Here is a 25,714-nt window from a genome sequence, read left to right as displayed (position 1 = left end):
GAAGAGGCCAAGAACTATGAAACAGCAGCTTTGTCTGCTTTGACAGTGATTGCTGATCTCTGGATCAGCAGTGTCTTGGTTTCTGACTTCTCTGCGATCCATATTAAATTGCTTTTTACACTGCACTAGGCTAAACCAGCTTGACAGAGTTCGTATTTTCATCCCTATATCCAAGATAATGCTGGGGATTTTGAATTGCTGGTGATTGCTTTGCTTTGATTTTTATTATGACAATATGTTTACCAATTTACATTAGAGCCTGAAATCCTCTATCTATTTCAGACAGCAGTTCTTTTCAAATATATTTCGATGATCAGAAAAACAAGGATGGGGAAAAATAAGTCCCTTTAACCTTCCCTGTCCTAAGTGACATGTGAATACTACAAACTCCCCTTGGATTACCATAAGCGAACATGCCTTGTTGATCAACATCAGGAACAGAGCTCTAAATTAGTCCAAGAAATCAATAGTTTGCAGTTCTATTTTCCCTTTTTTATTATCCGTAATTATATTTCTGCCTGCCAATCAGCTGTCACCCTGTAAACAATGCTCTGCGTTCTTTACTTATATTCATTCTGTTTGAAGTTGCAATCACTCTGTATAAATGTAGGTGATGAAAGGCACTTTTAAATTTTATTGAATCGTGATGCTAGCTCCTGCTTGAGGGAGAAGAGCGAGACTGCACTGCACAGACAGGTCCTAGCCCCTTTCTATGCCAAAATGAAATTAGGTGCAGCAGCTGCGGAAGTCTATTCAGGGACCATAGGCCTTACAGGCTCAAAGGAATAATTTAAAGCATCCAAATGAAACAAATCCCAAGTTTATTTAAAATTTTGCATTTCCTGGAGGATCAAGAGAAAAGAAGTCTTTTATAATCTAGATGAACCCCAGAAAAATCACTGTCTAATTTACTTTTCTGAATTTTAATTTCCCCTCCAGAAAGTCTCTCCCTAGTGTTACCATCCTTCAAGCAGTGGGGTTCTGGCTGGCAGACACTGGGCTGAATGATGAGGCAGGTTTTGCCAAGGCTTGATTATGCTGTCTCCTGTAGCTGGCACAGCTCCTGCAATCCAGCTAAACCTGCTCCATCTTCCACATAGGAAAGCAGAGTAACACCATAAGCTGTGTGTCATGGCCAGCTGCCTTTCTGTGAATCAAATGAAACAAGGTGAAAAATAGGTGCTCTGAATTTATATTTTAGACATTCTATCATAAGAATTCTTCCTTTTAGATTATTTTAGAAATTTTTCTGTAGGAATTCAGTTTTGAGCTCAATGACTGTGTGCTACAAAAAAGAAATCTCCTTGAAGTTTTGCAGCTGTATTTAGGCTGGCTATTAGCTCCACAGTAAGAAGGCTTTCTGGGATCGATGGGACTACTTTCAGGAGGCAGGTCAGCACAGGCTGAAAAACATCCTTGCTCTTCTCCAGCCTTCTGGTCTAAACTGTACTCTTAGTCCTGCTACCTTCTCATTTGGTCAAGATTCCCGTCTACTTTTTAAATGGCAGTTTTGTTATATCTGTCTACAGTTAGTGCATTTTTGTGATACCTACTGAGGCATAAACAAACCTTTCATAAAATAATTTAGGATAGTAGAGTATTTCATTCTGTGCTGGTTACTATTTGAATACAGTTACATAACTGTGAAATGTGAGAATTTATCTTAAGGCAAAATAAACAAGACATTTAGCACAAATAGGTTGTTTCTACAGTGATGATCATTTTATTTTGATCTGTATTTGCTGTTCATAGGCAATCTAGTACATTTTTGCTTTGTTATCTCTAACACATATGAAGGACTGTAGTCCTAGAGTTCTCTTGCAGGTTTTAAATTCTGAGACTATTTCATTTAAAATGCAATCTGAAAATGCAAAGAAGTGCATAAAATGCACTGAGACAGGTAAGATGGATCTAAGTTGTTACTAGTATGGATTTCAAGGTGTTCTTTTTTTTCTATTTGGATTTCTTTTAACATTATGGACATTTAGTAGCAAGGTTGACAACAAAACTCTATCACTGTGCTCTGTAGAATAATCCTCTCATGCTTCGGTTCCTGCCGTATTGCCTTATCTGCAGTCCGGGTCTTTGGGAGAATCTGATTCTTCCTTAAAAAAACTGCTACATTACAACAGAAATAGAATAGATCCTCTCAAATAATCTAAAATTAAAACCTTATCCAAATCTTTTTTAATTTTTGAGGTGGAAGAGAGTTAGGTGAATAACCTGAACTATTACAAGACAGGAAGTAAACTGGAATTTTCCAGCAGATTTACTTGCCTGCTTACATGGGAAGAAGCCTTTAATGTGAAAGACTTTCTGCACAGAACAAGAGATAATGGCTGAAGCTGGGTTTTCAGTTGACTTTAGATTTTTTTGTTTGTTTTTGCAAATATGACTGAGAATGAACAAACAGAAGGCATGGGATACTTTGAATCTTTTGGAAATGCTGTTCTTTTCATCAAACAAACAATATTTAATGGTGGAAGTGCCTCCTTGCAACATTTGCAGTTGATTAAAGGTGGCAAGATCTTAACAGGAAGAACTGTGCAGTTTTTTAACACTGACAGAAGATACGTGCTGAAAAGTTATCCTTTTTTTTTTTTTCTTTCTTTTCATTATTCTTTGAAAAGCTCTCTGTTTTGAAAAAGGTAGTCATATTTTATTTCTGGAAATCGATTGGATGATAGTAATCTTCCAAATAAACTACAGAAAAAGAAATCATTATTACCTACTGCATGTTTCATGCTTCAGGATTAAAAATTACTAATATTGAATCTAATAAACCTGATTAAAACCGTATTTGTAAACTACAAAAGAAGTCATTAACCAAGGTTAGGTCTGAAATATGGCTAATGTATACTTACCTCCCAAGACTGATTCTCTAGCTTGGTAAGTTCATGCCATCTACTTCAGCAAGTCAGAAATCTGTTGGTAGATTGTGTTTGAAAATACCTGGTAGAGCTGGTTATCCTGTTGTGGGATGGTGGATGTATGCCTGATAAGGGAGTTGGGATAGATGTATTTTAAGGTTTGCACAACTACATAATCACAGTGGTGCCTCTTGTGAAGGAAACCTGTGCATGCTGATGCTTAATGGCTAGAAGGCAGAAGTCCCCTTAACCGTGGACTATCCATTTCTGTGTGGTGTATGTAATATCTTCCACAGTTACTTTTTGAAGCATTGTTTATGATTACTGAACCATTATAATGGAATAAATATATTTCACTTGCAATGTAATGGCTTTCTATATGTTGGCAAAAATAACACAAGTTTTGGCCTAACCTTCAGTGGATGGGTTCAATCCAAGGCTGATTTTAAAGTAGTGGTCTCTAAAGTAGGGCTCTTTCCACACTGGGAACAGCTTGGCTTCACAAAGGTTCATAAAGGGACTGAACCTAAGTCCTGAACTCCAGTAGAGATTTATTGTAATTGTAAAATACAATATTGTAGTTTAATGTACGAACTTCATGCTCATTTTCTCTCTAATACCTATTGGGAGGCCCAACTTCCCTGTCTCTGCAAAATGAAATTTTGTTCAGCAGAGTTTCAGTATACGGGCACAGAGAATGCAAACTTCAGTTTTACTTGCATGGAGACATATTCCACAATGAGAACAGTTTAGAAATTGTGGGAGAGTCTTGAGTTAGGCCTGTCTATAGTTTTTATGCTTATTTCTTATAGTCCTGAACAACATTTTTGCTCCTTTTTAGGCTTATCATGACTTATTTTCTTCTTTGGGTTCCTCATCAGAATTAATACCTACTACCCAGCTGTCACTAGTAATTATAGAGAAATACCCCCCAAAATGTTTACCCCAAAGTGACTTACTTTAGTACTAAGTTTTTAATTGCTGCATAGACTGACATAAATAATAGCTGCTCTATAAGCATTAAGTTAAATGACAGCAGAAACAAGTGAGTACTTCACATTTAATTGGTTTAAAAGGTGGTCAAATGTAGGTATGATTAGCTTATGATGTATGGAAGGAAAAGTAATTAAAATAATAACATTGGCATTAAATTACATGTTGAGTAGAAACTTTAGATTTTAAGTAGACTAAGCATACATGCATCCTTTTCATAATTTTTTCCTATTCACATAACCAGAACATAATTCATTTCGACATCTCTGACTGTGGTAACTACTAAACCAATTTGTTTCACCTCATCTTCTCTATTGAGGGCATTTTTCTAAGGCATATTTTGATGCATCTTTGGATGTAGGATGGCTGGAATCCTAATTGAAACCTGAGAATGAACTGAATGATTTAGATTCTTTTTACTCTGGTAACATAGATACACAGTGTGCTGAGTGGCAGCTCTGTAGGTAGTGTATGTGAACTCAAATTATTTTTCCTTTCAGGTGACATTAAACAAGCTGTCACGAAATAATCAATTTCTTAGAAATTTTCAATCTGTTTTCCTCTTTAACAGCTCCATTTTTCAGTGTAGATGTATGTCTATCTAGTCAATTTGCAGCCCTTTTAGTAAAACTCACATCCAGTCAGAAACAAATAGACTATTGGTGACAGAAAATGATTTAACCTCTTTTGTTCAGGATGGTCTGATACAGAAGATGTTTGAAAGTGTGTATTTAATCTTCACATCAATACTGTCATGACTGATGGGAGACTGGGGATAGCAGGGACTGGGAGCAGCTGCAGCCCCTTCTGTTTCTTGGAAACCAAATGGGTGAAATGAGGAATTCTCAGCCCAGTTGTTCTGGGAAAGCCAAATGTCTGTGCTGCCTTGCTGCTGTAATCTGTCAAGGCAGGTAATTTGTGATTCTAACCGACATAAATTCTGAGATGATGAATTTGTGTCTTTTGTTTTTCTGGCGTAAAAAAAGGGATGAGAGGAAGAGAGAGGGAGTGAGAACAGATTTTGATTTGTTTACACTGTAAAATATATGAATTTGGGATTTATGCTTCCCATAACAAAATGTTATGAGAGCATGGAAGGAGTTTTTCCCCTAATATTTTCCTCGTTTGGTTTCTCTGGACTGATTGCATCCAAATGACCAGATACTTTCGGTGGTCAGAACTGCTTCCAAATTGCTTTGTAAACTTTAATACCATCTGCTTATCAGCTCTCAAAATGGGGGAGAAGGGTAGATTATTACATATTGCACATATTTGCTGACAATCCTTGATATTGAACCTTGCTCAGACCACCAGAACAGTCTTACCATATGAGGAATTCCCAGCTTTCATATTGTTTCATAAAAGTGTACAAGTTGTATTTGTTTAAATTTGCATTTGCTTTATCTCTCTGTGCTTGGCAGCCCAATTGCTGAGGTACTTCCAGTTATGACTTTTCCATGTTACCATCCGATGTTTTGTGTGTGCATTTGTTTCTTTCACAGCTGGTTTCCAGGGCAGTTTGATTTGTGATAATGGATATGTAGTAATTCAAAAACTGTATTTGAAGAGCTGGGAGAGAGCACCAGCATGTAAATATATGTTTACTAGTGAGCCAGTTCAGCATAGTACCATGGAAGGTTTATATATCAGTTTTATTAGAGGATGCCATCTCATTGATTCAGTATTTAACCAAAATGAAGCTATTTGAGTGTCATTGGTTTTTATATTTAGAAAGTAGTAATTATTTCATAATCACATGACAAAAGCCATATCCAATAATTTATATTTAATTCTACCATACATCAGACCTTTTACATGCCTTAAGAGGAACACAGTGATACTGAATTGCATCTCTAATGAAATAGTATATTGAAATGCAATCATGCCACTGATGCTATTTTAACATTTTTTAACATACGTTAACAAGTAAGAATGTTTTTTAAAAGAAACAGTGGATGTATCTAACCACCATTACTGTAGGACTTCACCTCGAATGTAAGATGTTTTATTAAAGAGGTGTGATAATAGTTAATGTCATTGCTGCTGTCATCTTGAGTGTCTTCACTACTAATTTCCTAGGATATGTTAAAAATATTATCCTTAGAATTACTATTCTTTTTTGCCTTGAGGTGAGATCTTCAATTTTAGCCTATGTGCTTCAGGACTGTACTGTAGTTGTTGCCTACCTCCATAGTAGCTTATTAAAGAAATCTTCATTATGCTATTTTATTCTTTGTGTCTGCTTTTCCCACTGTGGTTATGTCTTTACACACCTGACAACCTTATTTCTCAATCCTGGTTGGCACTGTCAAAATGTAGATGGCTCATAATGTCCATGATCACCAGCCATTTCATCAGGTTTTGGATAGGGAGCAGTTTGGCAGTCTTTTCCAATCACAAGATTAGTGTTTGCACCTAATTCTTCAAGCTGACCATCATTTAGTAGGTTCTTTTGTTAGTTTTGATATCACGCATGCAGAATATGATTTTTCTGTTCTTTCAGTCTTTTGCGTTCCAGGAAGATGGGATTTATGGGAAAATTGGCTCAGTAACTGGTTGGTTGAAAGCTGTACTGTGAGCCCATTAACCTCTATTATACCTACAGAGAGACTTTTTACTCTTTTTCTCTGGCTTAGATTACACCTGTCAAATTAGATTTCAGATACACTTGCTTTTTCCCCATTGTCAATGAGACAAAGCTTCCTTTGCAGTCTGGTCTTGAAGGTTAGATGTTTAGATTTTGGTGCTGGCAAATATTACAAGCATGTACTTTATTTGGGCAATATTTTACCTTTCAAAGACAAGATGAAAACACAGTGCTTATAACTTCTAGTCTAATATTTAACTTTTATGCACCTTAATCAAACATATAACACAAAAGATCAATAGGTTTTTGCTTCAAGTTAACTCTGAGGTCAGTGCATACAAAAAACTGGGGAATAAAATTTATTTCATTACCAAGGAAAATCACTTAGTTTAAATTTTTAATGAAAGGCCATTAATAAAGCTACAGATCAAATTTAGTATCTTCTACACTCACTACTGTGAAACTTTTTACAGTCCATAAATTTACTTAAGTGGTATTTAAAATGTGTCGGTGGGGAGGGTTCAGTAAGAAAATAAGTGCAGACACATTCTTCCTCCTACAGATCTTCTGCTCAGCAAGATGAGTGTTTGATTGAAACATATTGTCTGTTCTGTGTGCATAATATAAACTATGCAGAATCTTTTGGTCAGGATTTTGAACAAAGGCTACTCAAAAGTATATTTTAACCATGTGTCTTAGTTTTATTATTTGAATTTGAAATATGCAGCTTTTGTCAGGTTCTGCTGAGGTAGGATCATTTTCTGTACACCTCATCTTTCTGGTTGAAGAGATTTGATTATTGCAGTACTTCGGCTGTGAACAGAAAAATCATTAAGCAGCTTGCTGGTGCAGAATGGAGCCACTCTCACCTCTTGGATGATAGCAGCTCTCAAACATGTTATGCCTTCCAAAAAGTACCTGTTTCTACTCAGTTTTGTTGCCTTTATCTGTGAGTCTTCTACAGCTTTGTTCTTGATTGTATAAGAAACCAACTATTTGTCCTTGTCCTCACCATGACAACTGAAATCGGACGGCATGTCCAGAATGACTTTCCCTGCTAGTTCTTGTCTGGTTTGATGACAGATTTTCCTACAGCAAGATCTTTAGCTCTGAAACTTCCCTGGTTGCTCTGACAAAGCAATTACAGCCTTTTCATTATGATGTGGTACCATGATCAGTTTTTGTCCTCAAGTGTTTACTTGAAAAAAGATTGGCAAAGTAGGAGAGGACAGTTTATTTGAAGGAATGCTCTATTTATTTATTTACTTTTTTGAAAGGGCTAAACGTCTCTTAATTTTGGACTGAACTGCACTAATGTGCCATGAGAATAGCCAAGCTAAATTAATGGCAAGATGTCAGGATCCTGGTACTAAAGCTAGGGTCTGCATTAATAGCGGTGGGTGAGAGATAACATGTGCAGAAACCACCTGGAAAGGGATTTACAAAAAAATTCTTCTCCTTGGGTTGTTGCGCTCTCATGTACTTGCTAAGCCATAGTTGGGTTGTGGTTTTTATTGTTTTTGTGTTTTGTTTTTTTTTTAAACAACAGCAAAACAAGGCAAATGCATTTGGTTGTAAGTCAGCACGAACACTTGTTACACTCAAAATCTTTTTACTTAAGAAACATTTTAATGTTCAGGCTAATGCCTGCATGGGTGGGGGAGGGATAGGGGGCAGGTCTACTATGTAATCTTTTTATTTATAACTTTTTTTAAAAAAGATATTTGATCTAAAAGCAATTATTTTAAGGAAATCACTGCTAGCGTATAGCTGACTTCTGTCTTCCATTGTAGCTGCACTCTGAGTGTTACCCTGGAGCAGGCGATCATTCTGGCTCGGAGCCATGGGCTACCTCCTCGCTATATCATGCAAGCTACAGATGTCATGCGCAAACAGGTAAGATGCTCGCTGTGGGTAACATCTTGATATTTCCTAACAAGACGTGTAATCATCAAACAAGAATGACTTGACCAAGCATTTTTTTAACCTCCATCTTAATGTTGTGTAATGTCTGTGTGAGTTTTCTTAGTTTGGGTATTTTGTTGGGGTTTTTTTAATTCTCTTCCTTTATTGTTGACTGAAAGGTGTTTTTTTTTTTTTTTTTAAATAATGCAACAGGCTGTTTTTAACCAGATGCTTGCTTTCTTTGTATGTGTAAAAGGGTCATAATTTTTACAGGGTTGATTTTACTTAATGATTTTTGTATAGTAACTGTTGTGGCATTATCTTACATCAAAATAGTCTGTTGAGTAAGAAAGTCTTTATTTAAATATATATTACCCATAAAAATAACTTAAGATTATTAACTCTTGTTAATAAAAAGTTACTCATGTACTGAATGAAGGAGAAGTGTAGGAGGGGAAGGGAGAAATAAACACTGTTGTTCTTAACTTTACAGGCAAGATTCCCAAAGACGATGTTTTGCTGCTTTTGCTTAGTTGCCAGCTGGGGTTAAACCACAATAAGTGTGCTTATTTCAAAATAGTGTTTTTCACTCTTTGGTCATAATAGAATATTAGGATATAGAGGCCGTTGTGGATAAATAACCACTTCAACATGAACTCTTAGTGCTAAGGTATAACAAAAAATAGTGGATTAAATGGCAATATCAACCAAAAATGGGGGATACACTCTGCTGTATTGGTACCACTTTTCCTAGAATATCTTATTATCAGATAAATACTTTCAAAACGATGTTTGGAATCTTGGAAAGAGTTCAAAGGAGGAGCTCAAATGATCCAGAGGTTGTTAGACAAGGCTTATGAAGTAAAGATTAAAGAGCTCAACCTATTCAGTTGATCAAAGCAAGGTTGAGTGGGGGTTTAATCACTCTGTGTGCATATGGAACACATATCCATCCCAGCCTGTGGTAGCTTTCAACCTTATGACAAAAGCATAAACAAGATACAGGATGCACTCAATCTTGAAGTGAAAAGCGTAAACAAGACACAGGATGCACTCAATCTTGAAGTGAAAAAAAGATAATTAAATATTGGAACAATTAATCACAGATAAGACAAGATTCATAATTTCTGGTTTTTAGTTTGAATCTAATTTTATTATTTTCATTAATTTTGCTACATATTCCATGCAGTGATCACAGTTTAGTTACAAAAATGATTAAACAACTGTACTTTACTTCTAACTTGCTTTTGACAAAAATGCACATATGCTAGATCAAACCTTTAGCCTGTTAAAGCAATTGTGTAGATATTCTCAAGCCATAGAGTCTGATCAGTTATATGTAAGTGCTGCTGCCTAACATGGATACATCAGAGTAATTAGTCTCATTCCTTTTCATATCGGATTTCCACTTTATTCGGTGCATAAATTAAGTTTCTGTGGTGAATAAATGTAGGTCTGCTCAGGAATTATGGCTTTGACTTGACTTGAAAAGAAAGCTACTGCTGTATAAGGATAAACTTGCATGTGTAGGTTGATATATCTGCTCCTGAAGTTCTAGACAAAAGGCATATCTGGGTGTTTTGCAATCAAAAAAAAAAGTGGATGTAGAGTTTTGCATATGTCTGCTTGCAGGATTTATTCTGTCAAAGGGTACATTTCCAATATACAGTTCTAGACCGTTTTCAAAAATGCTGATTAATTTGTGGATCTTCCACAGTTTATTAAATGAAAATGAAAGACAAAATGAAAGTAACTTGCATGATTTTGAGCAGCTGTAACTGTACTTGCTCAAATAGAGGTGTAGAAAGCGGCCTCCAGTGAGGCTACATTCTCTGAAGTAAAACAGCAGGTGATCAATAGCTGTTAAAGATACCAATATCTCAATACCACCCACAGACACTGCAAAAAAGTCTGCTAGTATATCAAGGCAGACTTTTTTCACACGTTATTCCTCTTGCAGGAAACCACTACAGCATTTGATAGAGTGATAATCTTTTGTTGTAATTTTAAATCAGTCTTGGAGTTCTGTAGTAGAAATACAACCCTCCATTAAATTCTAAACGTTTTGGAGTAATTTCAACAACGCACTGTGGTATTTTCTAGAAACCTGTTCTGAATTTAATGTTTAAATTATCTGTAGGATTTAACTGTCAGGAGCATAATGCAGGCCATAAAACTTGGAGGGGAAAAAAAAAGCGCTTCTTGGGGTTTGATGCAGAACATTTAGTTAAGGGCAATACATGTGTTTTCTACCTGGCTTAATGCAAAACAAACAAACAAACAAAAACTTTGTAAGCCCATTTATACCCTGAATCTTTTGTGGAATAAAGAGATCAGCCACAGGAAGGTGCAAATGGAAGGACCTCTATTCCATCTGTTATTCTGTAGAAGCCAGCAGTGTTAGCTCCTAGCAGTATCAGCTTTCCACAAGGGGAAATTGCCTCTACTCAAAGCTGATACCTCTTCCAGCTTGGGGCACCAGTACCGAATAATGGAGACACCTGATTGAATCAATGATCTCAGGAAATGTTTTTTTTCTTTGAAATTGAATGAAGTCATGATCATCTTTAACAAGACTCATAATAGCCCTGACTGTGTTGTTGGAACAATTGACAAAGTAATTGCCCTGTCAGTTATAATTAGGTATTTGCAAGCACCTGTTCTGCAAGAACTAAAGAAAAGAGACCAACTTGTGAGTGTTGGTATGAACTTGGGTCTGTGGGATGGTTTTAGTTAAATGATTTCTGTTTTTCATCTGCTAATCCAGTCTAGATTGATTTTTAAAAATAAAAATTTTGACAAAACATCCCAACTATCTTTTAGTAACTATTTACTCACGTATGTTTATTCATGTAAACATCTGTACCCACAAAATACTATGTAAAACATCCTGACAGGAGTGTGTCTTCAGGATGCAGCAAAGTGTGGAGAGGACAGAGGCCTATGAAGGGAGCTGTAGGGGGGACAACAGGGCTCTGAGGAAGAAAGGTAGCTAAAAAGCTGAGAAACAGAAGAGGCTAGGAGAAAATTTGTGCTGTCTTTTAAGTGAGTAATCCTTTTTCCATGCCTTTTCATCATTATAATAACAGCACTACATTTTGAATAATTCTCAATCTACTGATTTAGAGTTCTTTGAGCAGGGCATAAAGAGAATCTGTTTTCTTTATGTGACTGGTTCTTGCTATTCTTAAATTAGTGTGTAGCTTGAAAATAAACCTGTCATTTTTTTCTCATGGCAATGAGAATACTAGTTCATACATAAGAGTCCAGATTGATGGTGGTGTTTCCTCAGAGCTGTTGGCATCTTTCACCAGTGCTCTGGCAGTACTGGTACACAGAGGGAAGCATTCTGGAACCATGTAGCACAACTGTTCCTTATGCCTACATGAGATGAAAAGCGTTGGTATTTACATTGCTATTGCTTTAAGAATAATATTGGAGAAGTATAAATTAACAGTATATTGAAATAGAAATGGTATAATGGTGGTCGGTGGAGACAAAGAGATGTCATGTAGCAAGTTGCTAGTAATTCTTGGGGGCTTTTCCTCAAAAGAAATAAGAATCTGGTGGTTTTAAGTAAGGTCTAATTTGTTCTCCTTTTACATGGTTGTATAAAGCTAGACTCCTTTTTAAATCAACACATTTGATTTATTATGTGAGCAAGGTACTAAAATTAATTTGTCTAGTGAGTGATGCAAGTAAAAATAGGCTGGTTTTGTTCTCAGAGGTAGTCACAGCACCGATGTTCAGGACCTACATGTGATTAATTTAGATAGTTTTCCCATGTATATGTATATTCTGGCTCTCAGTTATGTTAATCATATGCCATTCTCAGCATTCGTCATGGTGGGGTTTCTTTATTATGACAAAATTTTAGAAAATGGCACTGACGAAAGGACACTGAAGGTGCTGAAGGTCTGGACTCAACTTGTCTAACTTTGTAACCAACACCAGATCAGCTATCCTTATGTAATTCATGAGACACTTGTCATATTTGTTCTTAAACCTCCAGTAGTGGAGACTCCTGCACCATGCTTCCTAAGTGGTCTGTTCCAGAGTTTTCTTAACCTTTTCATTAGGATGTATTACTTAGTGCCTCATTTGAGTCTTTTTTTTTTTTTTTAATTTATTTTTATTTTACTCCCTTTTTAGCAGTAGACTTTTAGTATTTTGAATGTTTCCAGAGATGGGGCATCTACGACCTCTCTGGACAACCCGTTCCAGTGTTTCACCACTGTCACTGTAAAAAAAATTCTTTCTTATATCTAGTCTGAATCTACCTTCTTTTAGTTTAAAACCATCACCCCTTGGCCTATTGCTACAGGCCCCACTAAAACGTCTGTCCCGAATTTGATTATCATTTCCCTGATAAGCCATCACTTGTTCATCTGATCTTTCTTTTTTCAGTTGTGCTTTCTTACCTAATCATTCTCCCTATTCTCCTCTGAACACTTTTAAAGTTTTTACTAAAGATGAGAAGAAACTATGAAGAATTACAAAAGGATCTTGCAGGGCTTCATGATTGAGCAATAAAATGGCAGATGAAAATCAGTATAGATAACTCTTAAGTGATGCACATGGGGGAAAAAACCAAACCCTAAGTTCATGTTCAAAATAATTGACTGTGAGCTTGCCATTACATCTCACACTCAAGACCTCAGGATATGGTAGAAAACATCAGCTCAGTTCTCAGTAGCTATCAATAAAGCAAATCAGAATTTATAATGGTTTAGGCAAGGATAGATGACAAAGTAGAAATCATGCTGTCATGACCCTTCATTTTGAACTGTCTGATGTTCTGATCCATTCCATAAGGATATAGCATAATGGAGAAGGTTCAGAGAAGGTCAGAAAAAAATGATCAATGGTTGGGAATGGTTTATAGACAGGGCAGACAGACAAAATAATCTAGGATTGTTCAGCTTCATGGTGAAGGAGGATATGACAGAGGTCTAAAGAACAGCTAGGGACTGACCATTGTCCTCACCAGTGCAGAACTAAAGGCATCAAATGAAACTGGCAGATTCAAACCAAACTAAAATAGTGGGTTTTGACACAACAAGCTATGACTGTACCCAAGATGTTGATGATCTTCCACAAGGAGGTTAGTGATGTGAAGTTATCCATGGGTTCAAGATGAGATGGGAAAGAAGAGAAGAGAATCACTGCAATTGATCAAATACATACTCACTGCTGAACAGAGGAAGTATTGAGTGACTAATGATTGAATTCTGGAGGAGTTTCTGGCGAAGGACATACGATACGTTTGTCATGGTCTGCAGTCATGTCTTTTGCAATTGTTGGAGACAAGCTTACTGACCTAGATGTAAAACTAGTAAAATCACTTTTGTATACTGCCTTCAGTTTTTTAGGTACTCTAGTTATTTTCTCTATCTTTACCACTATTTTTTTCCTAAAAGAAATGTAAAGACACAGTATTTTTTGTTGCATGTGTTGATCTACATAAACTCTGAGAACCTATCTGTGTGTAACCAGCCAGCCTTTTTCATCTTTTGTTTGAGCCCATAACAGTGAACTAGTAATGTCTCAGTTACCTGGGTACCAGGCTTCAGTCAAGTGCAAGTTCTAGTCCTATTTGATGTATTAAATCAATGATTATACCTCATTTTTACATTATGTACCGCTGCCATTGCAGCTCTGTTTGGAACATAAATTATCTTTGATGTCTTACACCAGTCTAAGATCTCACTGTAAGAATATTTTTTGTTCTTTGTTATTTTCTCCTGAATTTAGGTAGTACAGAAGGAGAAATAAAGGGAGAGTCAGTGTATGTATTATAGACAGAACAAGTAGTTTCCATCTCCTTTAAAACGTTAGAAAACGTAGAGACTGTAAATCTAACAGATACGTTTCTTTATGATGACTACTTTACATAAATAAAACTGCACTTTAAAGCTAGACCTCATCATCTAAAACCAAATTTTACTATGTTCTTTCATATGTTTAAGCTAGTTTGTTTGCAGAAGAGTCTGGTTTTTTTACTATTATGGTATATGAACATTTTGTATGTTTTATAAAATTCTTCCTTACTGGATGAGTCAGTGAGACAAAAGTATTTTCATTATTGTTTTTCAAACAATCAATTGAGGTACAGAGAGACCAGCTTCTCTATTTGACCCTGCTTTAAGCAGGCATGTTGGACTCGGGAGGTCCCTTCCAACATTTTTTTTTTTTTTTTTTTTTTTTTGGGTGATTCTGTGATTATAAAGGAAGATCAGGACCTGCATTTTTCTAATCCTAATTCAGTGCCTCAATTTAGGCCATTTTTCTAGATTTAAATAGAAGGCTATACATAGGAAATAATCTGTAATATTTGTTTGTTCGGAAGGAGATAAGTGACATTTCAGAAAATAACTTTGTTTTCCATGCCTTCTACAGAGAATGATGACAAAAATGAAACAAATTGAAACAACATGTGTCTGAATTATTTTAAAGCTTAAATGTTAATTTTTTATGAAATCTTTTATGTTAGTAAGATATATATGTACACATTTATTTAATGACAAATGGAAAGATTTTGTCTCTTTTCTGCATATTTCTCTAAGTTGAGAATTAATGTACTGCTTTAACTTGTTCCCCACCTTAGAAGAGGAGAGTTGTTTTGGGACATGGAGTATATGTATTAATTCATTATATTCAGTAGTTATGTTCATCTGGAAAGCTCAGAAAACTTTCTAACTTGTGTTGGACTAAATTAAGCAAAATTATTGTTTGTCTTTCACAGGGTGCGAGAGTACAAAACACAGCCAAGAATTTAGGAGTGAGGGATCGAACGCCACAGTCTGTGCCAAGGTAACTGACAGTTTGTGTCTTAGACCATGATTTTGTCTAGTTTGTGCCAAATTCTGTCCTAGCTGCCCAAAAGCTAACAGTAAACAGTGACTAACTGGTGAGATTTGGCTTTTAATGTACATACAATTACATTCTTAGCCATACAATTTTACTTAAGTAATTAGTTGCAGAAGTTAGGCTATATAGCACTTCAAAATGTGAGCATTTTTGAAAAATGAAACCTAGTTCATGTTAATTATGAAAACACTGGAGTAAATCCTTCACCACTTGTGAAGTTTAGTGGTTTTGGGGAAATATGCCTAACTAAATGCATAACCCCATTTTAATGAAAAACTATGCTGCAGTCTCAGCAAAATCATGTTCTAGTTGCTTTTAGAGATGGCATAGTCTTTCTTTGTCTCTTTCTGAAGCATCCAGCTTTTTAATGCTGTGATGGATTGCAGGTACCTGAAATGCCCCTTAACAAGCACGATACTTATAAATGAAAATACCAAACGACAATGTTCTTAATTTTATTTTAAAGTGGTTTTATTAATCCAGCTCTAATTTAAACTTTTTTTACCTATTTAAAACAATGGGGTTTGTTGACTAATTATAACATTGAATGAGCTAAACAGATATGTGGAATACATAACAGACCCACTGTGGTGTTTAAATTTCAGTAAGGAAACAGGGAGTTAGTAAAACCTGATACAGGTAACTGTGTATGAACACATATGCTGTCCATAGCCTCACAGAAAGACTGTCCTCTGGGTTCTGACTGCTAATACTTGGGAACTTTTTCTTATGCTATTTGCTCCCCTCTTCTCAGGTGTCCCAGTTTCTCCCAGTAGGGAGTCAGGCTACTGCTCATGATTTACTTGTAACAAATCACAAAATATTGTTCCATGCCTGTGCTTGATCTGATTCTAGAAAAGGAATGTACCTTAAGTGTACAAGGTATGAGTAAATCTGAGTAGCAGCTGCCTTTCAGTTGCTGAGTAGCAGCATTTCATGGAGCGTATATGCATCTTGCATGCCCCATCAAGGAGATTAAATAAGATCCAACAAAAATACTGATTCTAGAGTAAACCTGTCAGCAATAAAGTCATTGCTCTTACCAGCAGATGAGGGCGTCCCTTCTCACAGTCGTGATCAGGTTAGAGGCAATCCAGGACCAAAACTGCCTGACCAACTGTCTTGCATTGTGGGAACCTAAAGCAGTAAAATAACATTTTATTACAGTAAAAGCTGTGAGAAGCCTTTTCATATTTTGAATTATATGGTTCTGGCCTTAAATGGACTCTTCCTTCATGACATAATCTGGAGACAGCCAAAAAATTCTTGCAAGCCAAAATTTTCCCACCTCTAAATGACAGAGCATGGATCTAGATTCGCAGCTTTTGTGATAAAGCAAAAATCTAAGTTCTTAAAAAGAAAAACTTGGCCATGAGACATTTTTTGGCTTTGCATCAGTTGAGAAAAGATTGCCTCCTTCCAGTTGACACTCCCACAACATAGCAATGAAAAACTGAAGAAAAATTATGAGAGCACTCCTAGAATATAGAATAGACAGATGCATCCAGCATGCTTGCCAGTCAGCAGCAACAGCAATGTCACAGGAATATCTCATGGACCTCAGTGTTTGGGGCATTTGGTGTAACATGAGAGAGGTAAGTCACGTAAGTCAGAATAGTCATAGGCAGGAGTGATACTTTTGATGTATAGGTAAATGATACTCTGGGTTCTCAATTCTTTGCCTTACCATTACATTTGGTTCCATTTAATGTCACCTGACAGTGTTGCCAGCTCTCTGCAGCTGCCACTGTTTTCTGTCTTTTCTCAGCTGATCTGTTTGTACTATCTCAAATAGTTGTTCCATGTGTATTGACCCAGAACAGGCTGTTTCTGCTCTATACTGTCTTCAGCAATTATAGCTCCTTAGGGATTTATCCAGCCTTGTTAGTTTGCTTCAGAATTCCCCTACATCACTTGCTCTGAAGACAAGTAATCTTAATGATTACCATTTTAACCTGAAGAATATACAGATGTTGGTACTTGGGGCTGAGCTTTTCTGCACATTGTTCCATAGAAATTAGATTTGGCTAAAACATCAGCAAGAACTAACCCCACTGCAATTACTTAGATGAGATTTTGACAGTAATTTTATCTGTCTTTTGCCAGCTTTGAATATTACTGCTTTATTACACCAGCAGAATCAAATAACTCCAATAACCCCTGTTTATTTTTCACTGCATACTTGTCTGCATAAAGATCAGCCCATCTTATTCTCTCATTGGTATACAAATATGAGATATATGCATGTTGGCTTATATATGGCTCCTAATGAATACACTGGTGTTTGTACAATGTGACCTTAAATGATCACATTTCTGAATCTGCCAGATGACAATGTGGAAGAGCCCAATGGTCTTCGGAATACATTATGGTAGAGGTTTGAAAGCAGGTTTGCAATTGCTATTTGGCTGACAGAACTGATGTTCCCTGTTTTTACCATCCAGAAACAATACTGCTTGATAACCACTCCTGGTGAGATTCAGAGAAAAGTTATTTAGCCGGTGGTCATTGTGTGTTGTCAGCGTCCCATGGGTTTTAACTCCTAAGGGAACTGAAATCAGAGAACAGCAGCTATCCTGCCCTGCTTTTGCATAGCCACAGGATGCTTTTTTTCTGACAAGATGTGCCTAGATGTTGAAGAGGCTTTCAGTACTCACAGGGGCAGCCATACACACTGTGCCTTGTGTTATTTCAGTATCAGAGTATCATGCCAAGAAGGCACCACCCCATTGATCTTGAATTGTTTGTGGAGCCCAGCCACATGTACAGATTTTTGTTTTCTGTGTTGATTTGTTGTATGATTTTGAAATTTGTGATTAGTTAAAGTGGAGTCATATAAATTAATGTGATGCTTACCAGGCAAATTTGCAAAATACACTTGGAAAACTCAGATACTCAGAGCATCTTAAATATCCTTAGCCCACAAGCCACTGGACAAGTCACTACCCTGCCTGTAGCCAGACCTGCCAAACCTGCTCTTTCTATTGCTTTGGTATTTCAATATCAGAGAGTCTTAATGTTAAGTGTTAATGCACATGCTGTGTCATTGTCTCTTCATTTTTTGGCTTCTGATGCCTTTTCTCCTTCCAATGCCACACTTGGTCTCTTCTCTTTGCTATTCCTTCAGTGATACACTTTCCCTGAGGAAAATATGTAATCTCCAAATGAGATCATGTCTGTTGCTGGTTCTAATTGCTGTGGTTGCAGGGGAGATACTGTATGCTGGACATACTTACAGAGAGCCTGAGGTCAGAATGATTGCAGTTTATTTTCAGTAGTCCTAACATTAGGGTAGTTTCAAACACTTGCTAATAACCAAGTCCATGCGAAAGGGTTTAATAGAAGTTCAAAAGCCTTTATAAATGAAGGAGTGGCTATTTCAATCTGTACTGAGGTAGTCATTTGAACCAAATCTTACTGGTCTTGACTTCATATGTGTAGAAACGGGGTGGCGGGGGGAGAGTTTAAAATCTTCACGCTGGCGTGTCACATGTGTGACATCTGTCTTAAGTTCTTCGAACAGCATCAGTTTTATAGGGCACTGTTAGAGTGAGGTCTGACTGTGCCAAAACAAAACAAAAATGGAGGCAATTGCATTCACCAAGCAGCTTTTCCTATTCAGAAATTCAGAGGAACAACTGGTAACTGGATTAGTGGAGACTTAGTTTTCTCCAGAATGGGGTCTTCAGTGCAGAAATATGAAAACTTGACTAAACTGGAATATCTTTATAAGATTGTTTATAGATGTGTGTTTTAATGATACCACTTTCAATGTAAACATTCATGCTCATGAATAAGATTTTACTGGTTTTATACCAACCGAATTCAGTACCTCTTGTTTTGCAGTGCAGGAAGACTTAGATTTAGTTTGTGCTCCTTAAATTTACCCATTTTAATAATGACCAAGCTCTCAGAATAACAACTGCTTTGTTTTTTGTCGTTCTCAGATTATACAAGCTATGCCAGCCACCACCACCTGTTGGAGAAGAATGAGGAGAACTGCTCCGGAAAATAATCCAATAATGGCCTTTAGGATACTGGGACTATATGACAAAATCTAACTGCACTATAGCAGTATGTGCCTGGGGCTTTGATAAATAAAAAAACCCTTTACTCAGGATAAAGAAAGAAATACCCTAAGTATTATCTATTGGCATTGACTTCCAAAAAGCATTTCTGGAATCTCTGCACTCTGGCCTTACACCAGAACAGGAATCTTCCTTGGGAATTTTACACTGGAATCAGATTCATTTGATGTGTCTTGTTCAGCCACACGATAGGTATAGCCAGCAGCTTGAAAACAAATGTCTTGTTCAGAGAGAATGACTTCACTTGTACACTATACTGAAAGCGTTCTTGTGGAAGGAATACAAGCCTAGATAAACTAGGCTTGATAATGAGCATGCACTTCATATGGGGCCCTTTGCACTGATAATCTCTTTTTCCTGCCATCATCGTAATTTCTCAGAATAATGACATTACTGTTTCAAGGATATAATATAAATGAGGTTTAAAGATGGAAAACTCATCTCAGAATTGTGTTTAATGGCTGCAGGCAGACTGCTGCTATGAACGTGTGCTTGTAATCAGTAAACTCAGCCATGTCTTAAGCAGTCCATTGTCGTACTCCTTTAGGAGAACCTATATAGCGTATGAGATGAAGTTTTGCCCTTTTTCAGTTGTCATTGAAGGAGAAGAAGGCTAAGTCTGATCTTCACCCATAGTTAGACTGAATTTCAGACTCTGTCTAATGGATATTTTACATGCTTGTGCCTCTGCATTTCAGAGGTTTCCAGAGTTGTATATATTCTTGTATAGTACTATATTAGCAAATCTACAGAAGGCGAGGGTGAGGCAGTATTGTTATGTTTAACTGGAAATGTCTGTGGTTTAAGTTGAAGCATGGTTTGGGGGTTTCATGTTTTATGCTACCATTTCCCGTATTTTATCAGAATTGTTTTGTATAGCATTTCAGTTCTTAGGAGTGGTAATTGTTATAGATTTATTCTGAAATTGTACTGAGTATTTAGAGGGCCCAGGGAAAATGTATCTGCGTTTGGCTGTTCTTTTGGCCAAAGAATTTTCAGAGAAAATGCCCCCAAATGAGGTTTCGTATGTGAACACATTAAAACAAAACTGTATTCTGAAATAGTTCTACTTGTAGCAGTAGCTACGCATTCTATTCGAGCAGGACATACACTGTCTGAATAAAATTTATTTTTTGTACAACAGCAGCTTATAGTTATGCTGTAGCAATCAAACCTTACAACATAATTGTTGCGTATTATCTATTTATGAAATCTTCAACAAATATATTAATCCATAATGAAATAAGTGAGAATTCAAAATGAGCTGTACTCTTGCAGAGAGTGTTTTTTATAGAGGACATCTAGGGGACTTGTTACTTTTCTCCAAAGGAGGAATTAGAGCTCCTACCTTTTTCAGTATTCTTAATGTTTTTACACAGACTTTTAACTTTGCTAAGAAAATAAATATTTTTATATATCCACAGATATATATGTCTGCGCATATATGTGATTTTCAATATGTATATATTTATGTAGTCATATCAATTACTGGTCCAATCTTAAATATAGAATGTTTGCCTTGAACTGTGACAAAGACATGCAATAATGAACACTTCAGTAACAATTTTGCCTTCGTGCTTCGAAGTTTATACCCTTTCATAGTTATTGGAAGCTGTGGGACTATAATCTTTTTGATTAAGGAAAAAAAACCCCAAAACCAGAAAACAAAGTTTTACCCTTTAGAAGCTTACTCTTTTGGCTAGGATGACCTAATACTTCTACAGAAGAAAGAGTTATGAATCGTATATTTGCTGTTCTTGTCAGGATCTCATATTTTTGGATGTGTTTTATTCAGAAAAGCATTATTAGCTAGGGTAATTCCTGCTCCAGGCAAAAGCGCCAAAAATGTTTCACTTTCTGCTTGTTCAGACATCAGGAGTCCAGAGAAGCTGTTAACCGCCTCATGCCAAGGACAGCGCTGCTGTCAGCCCCGGCTGCAAGCTTGCATCTTCCTGTGAGATTCGCCCAGAGTTTTGGTTTTATTACTATGAGGCAAGTCAGCTGTCAGCTGCATGGAGCTGCTAATCCTTTATAATACAAAATAACCTACGGGACAAAATCTGTTGCATGCACACGCATTATTGTAACTAGTCCTCACCTTTTTTATTGCATTGAAAATGGTAGGAGTGCAAATATGCCAAAATAGTCTCCTTGTATAATATAATAATTGTCTAATTCATTTTGTTGTTGAAATCATGGGGTAATAGACATTTGTAAACACCAAGAGACAAATAGTTATGAGGCAGTCACTGGACCAAATTCTTTAACTATTTTTTAATGAGTGTGCATCAGAAATCTTGACCTCTTGTTTTTGTATCTAATTTTTGGTTCTTTATTCTTTTTTCCCTGCTTTAAAGGCAGTTTTCAAAAACTTACTCAGCACTGTGAGCTTCACTGGTGACCCGTGCTGCAAAATAAAGTATCGCTTTAGCCTGGTATCAGGGGGGTCTGAGAAACTTAAGCCCTGGTTTTCTGGGATTACAGGTAGCATGTAAAGATAGGATTTCCAGAGGAAATTGGGCATAAAAGTCCCCCTGACTGTCTATGGAAAGTGGGTGCCTAATTTCTCAAAATTTCCTTCAAAAGCCAGTATTCGCTTGAAACATTGTGTAACTTTTCAAACTCCTTTTCTTGTCCCTCTGCTTTCAGAGCACAATGCACATTCTAACACGTATGGCTTCTAGTAACATTAGATGGACCTTTAAGAAGCCCATTCTTAAATTATAAATTTACATATGTTCATTGCTAAAGCTATTTATCTTGTTTGATATATGTAGAAGATTATTTGTTCCTTATGCAAGGTGCACTTGCAGAGTAAAAAAAATCCATTCTCATCACAGTATGTTTATCCTTTCATAAATTTTTAGACTTACAGATGACAAGAAGAGATGACCAAGAGCGATGATTTACAAGAACTGTAACACCCATAGCTTTTTAAATCTTTGCTTCTACAGCAACAGATTATGCAGTCTATTTTTACAACAATGTGTTGTACTGGTTTAGGGAAAGCATTCTGTATGTAACTTTTACTTTTTTATCCAAGATAAGTGTAATTCTTCTGGGAATAAATTCAAGGACCTAGAGGCATACATTACCAAATACTGACTACCATGATTCAGTGGTAATCTATGGGGGATGTGTAGGTGACTTAACAGCTGGGAAGGGAGGGTTAAGGGCCAGGGAACAGCTAAGTTGCCATGGGGTTCATGCTTGGAGAAAACTTAGATTTTAAGGTAGAGCTGATGATGTTTGGCCTAACTTTGTAACCATCATCTATGAATAACAGGATGCTAAACAGTCTTTAATGTATGAAATGAGCATTGATTCAGTCTAGTTCCCCAAATTAAATATTTCATAACACTTATTTTCCTTGTAGATTGTAAATGTAAATGTATACATTCCAGCTTCTCAATGTCAAGCATTTTTGTGTTTAGGGGTCCATTTTAAAGTAAATATTCCTGCTATCAGCTGAACCAACCAACCAATGTTATGTCCACTGAGAGAGTTGCAATCTTTAGTGGCTTTTTACATGATTTTCACCAGGTTTTAGCAAATGCATCAGGTCTTCGGGTTGTTTTTTATTTGTTTCTTTTAATGCAGTCAGTAGTGGTCAGAACTGCTCTTCTACTGTTTTAGAGCCAAAATAAACTTAAGTTGATGAGGATTTATAGTAATCATACTTCATTTCATTTGTTAGAATCCCCTAATGGAAAAAAATGAACCAGTTTTATTGATCTGGTTTTACCCAGAGAAATTCACAAGCACACAACAGTGATTTTTTTTGTTTTATTAATTCACTGTCAGATGTAGTATGTGTGTATATATATCTAAGACAATTGCCCAAATGTGAGTACACACATCATGGTTAAGCATAATGCTCAAAAAAAGAAAGTATCTTTCATTTATTTTCATTTAACTTGTGAAATTGGTAACTGTAGTGTGTGTGTGTGTATATATATATATATATGTATTGTTCCATACTCTTCACTTTACAGCTACTTCATGGATATGTCTGCCAGCATTGTACGCGTATTTTGCACCATTTTTGTTTAACATTATGAAAAGAGGAGAGTTTCTTAAGCTAATGCATTGCCTTATGTATTTTATCTCTGTACTTGTTGATAAATGCAGGTAGTGCTTTTCTAATTGTACTACAGCAGTACACTGGCATTGGTAAATCAGATGCACAGTGCATACCTGTCTCAGGATACCTGGATTTTTCATCATTAGGTTTTGAAGTATAGAAAGATACTGGACTCATATTTTTGTATGCTGACAATTGTGTAGGTTTTTTTAATATACTGTATATACCAATCAAGTTTTCCTAAAGAAAATGTATCATTAGGAATGTTTCCCTTTTCCTGCTAGAAGACGTGAGTTTATGTTTTCTCGTTATGTATGTATAAAAGAATACATAGCATGCACAGTCATGCAGCTGTCAACACCGGTGAGAAATTTCATACTGTCCAGAGGCCAATCAAGTAGTCATTTTTTACGTTATTCTCCAGAAATAACATCTCCATGCTAGAAATCTTATATGGCTAGAGTGGAACTACTTTAGAAATAACTTCCGCTTCAGTTTGAAAGTCCAATAGAGTGTCGAAAGTAGCTGGGACATTTCTGCAAGTACTTAGATTTGGACTTTCATGGGAATATCCACAACATCTTTTGTGGGGGTGTGTGTCCTATCTGTACCATGTGCCAGATTTAAAAGACTAAGCAGCCTTACTAACTTTTTTAACACCCTGTATATAGTGTATGTATTTGGTTATACTTGTGCTACACTTTAAAAATGAACTTAATTTCTGCATTGAGTATTGCACATGTTTTTCAAATGAAGAATATATTGTTTGTAACATCTCATTAAGCACAAGAGAGCATTACTGCTTTGAAATTTTATGTTAAAGTACAGCCATATACGGAACCTCTCGGGGAGCTATTGTTTGAAAACAGTCAAACTAGCAGCTCTGTGGGTAGCTGAGTTTGTTAGAAATAACCTTTGGAATTTAATGTTAAATATCCTTGAAACATGGATTTAAATTACTTTTTCCTTTTTTTGTAAAATGCCTGTGTAGCATACTTGGAATCAGTTGCTATATTGATTATGGGTTAAACTAATACTATGTACTTTTAGATCTATGGTTTATTTTTTTAGTCTACATATTAAAGACTGGAGTGGTAACAATGTATTACAAAATGTCAGACAGCAATAAAACCATTCATAGTATGGCCACTGCAAATCTCTTTCTTTATAAGCAAGAAATAAGTTGGGGGGGAGGGGGTTGGAGGTCTTTAACCCTTTCAGTATGGCTGCCCTAGGAATGCTGCTGCAGGAGAACAGAAACTAAACTTGCAGAAATAAATGTTTATAATAAGAATCTCTTCTGAGAACCCAGGCCCAACTTAGGTTCATTGCTGACAACTGAAGTGTATTTTTACAACCTGTGGAAAACTGAAGCCTGCATGAGCAGTAGTCCCTGGCTTTGGGCAGCAGTATTTTGTGAAGGCTGGAAGAGACACAGGCATGAAAATCCCTTTCTGGCCCCATGGTGCCATTACTGCCCCACAAAGGTCTAAAACATCCACCGTTTCTGGCATTCCCTTGTCTGAAGACCAAAGTGTGAAGTGGTCATCATCTGTTTGCTGCTGCACACAAGGATAATGCAGCGAGCATGATGTGGAGTGTTGCACTCCCTGTGCTAAAAAACCCACCTATAAATGACTGATCCTTTAGAGAGATTGGGAACTAGCTCCTAGCTACTGTTGGGGTGCCAGGGGTTTGAGGAGTTGCACTGAATGTTTCTTTCATAGGACTGAAAGCTGGTGAAATACTAGACCTTGCTGAGCAGTTGTCTCTGTATGAAGGAAGTTCTGATTTCTACATGGTGGTTGTGATCAAGAACAAGAGGAACAGCAGAGGCAGCACCAAAAGCAGCTACAATGGTTTTGTAAAATCCCTTTTGTTTTCCATATTCTGCTAGCAGGGAGGAGGGTGAGGATGAAAGTATATCTGGATAACTAGACTTCAAAAGATAGATTACTTTTTTGTTTTCTTCTGTCCTAAGTATTCCGCTCTCCATAATTTTGTGAAGGAAGGCAGCATGGAATTTCGGAGAAGTAATGAGAAGCAGAAGTGGCCAGATGATTTCAAATATGGTCTGCTTTTCCACCATTGTAAGTGAGGTTTCTTTTTTTCAGTGCTCCTCGTTTCTGTGGTCTTGACTTGTTGCCATATCAGAAATAAAGTCGAAAATTATTTTCTTGATCAGTGTACACAATGGGCATAAATAGTGCTTTGAAACAACTTCTGAGAAAGATATCAGTTACACCATGGTAGCACTTGGGTGTCCAGTAATTTCTCATCTTTCATGAGAAAGTATTGCTGTCATCATGATTTGAAA

General features: G+C 36.6%; 1 protein-coding gene across 1 annotated transcript in view; it reads left to right on the top strand.

The window, feature by feature from the left end:
• Window positions 1-19,218, top strand: part of PREX2 (phosphatidylinositol-3,4,5-trisphosphate-dependent Rac exchange factor 2) — a 186,547-nt gene extending 167,329 nt beyond the window's left edge. Inside the window, exons 38-40 of the mRNA XM_010575899.1 lie at window positions 8,244-8,346; window positions 15,101-15,168; window positions 19,173-19,218. Coding sequence (XP_010574201.1) covers window positions 8,244-8,346; window positions 15,101-15,168; window positions 19,173-19,218 — 217 coding nt within the window. The remainder of the gene's footprint in view (window positions 1-8,243; window positions 8,347-15,100; window positions 15,169-19,172) is intronic.
• Window positions 19,219-25,714: the final 6,496 nt, after the last annotated feature.

Source organism: Haliaeetus leucocephalus, unplaced genomic scaffold (assembly GCF_000737465.1).
Source record: "Haliaeetus leucocephalus isolate CR32 unplaced genomic scaffold, Haliaeetus_leucocephalus-4.0 Scaffold506, whole genome shotgun sequence".
NCBI classification, from domain to species: Eukaryota; Metazoa; Chordata; class Aves; order Accipitriformes; family Accipitridae; genus Haliaeetus; species Haliaeetus leucocephalus.
Note: the sequence above shows the minus strand (reverse complement) of the source record. Positions and strands in the feature narration are given on the sequence as shown.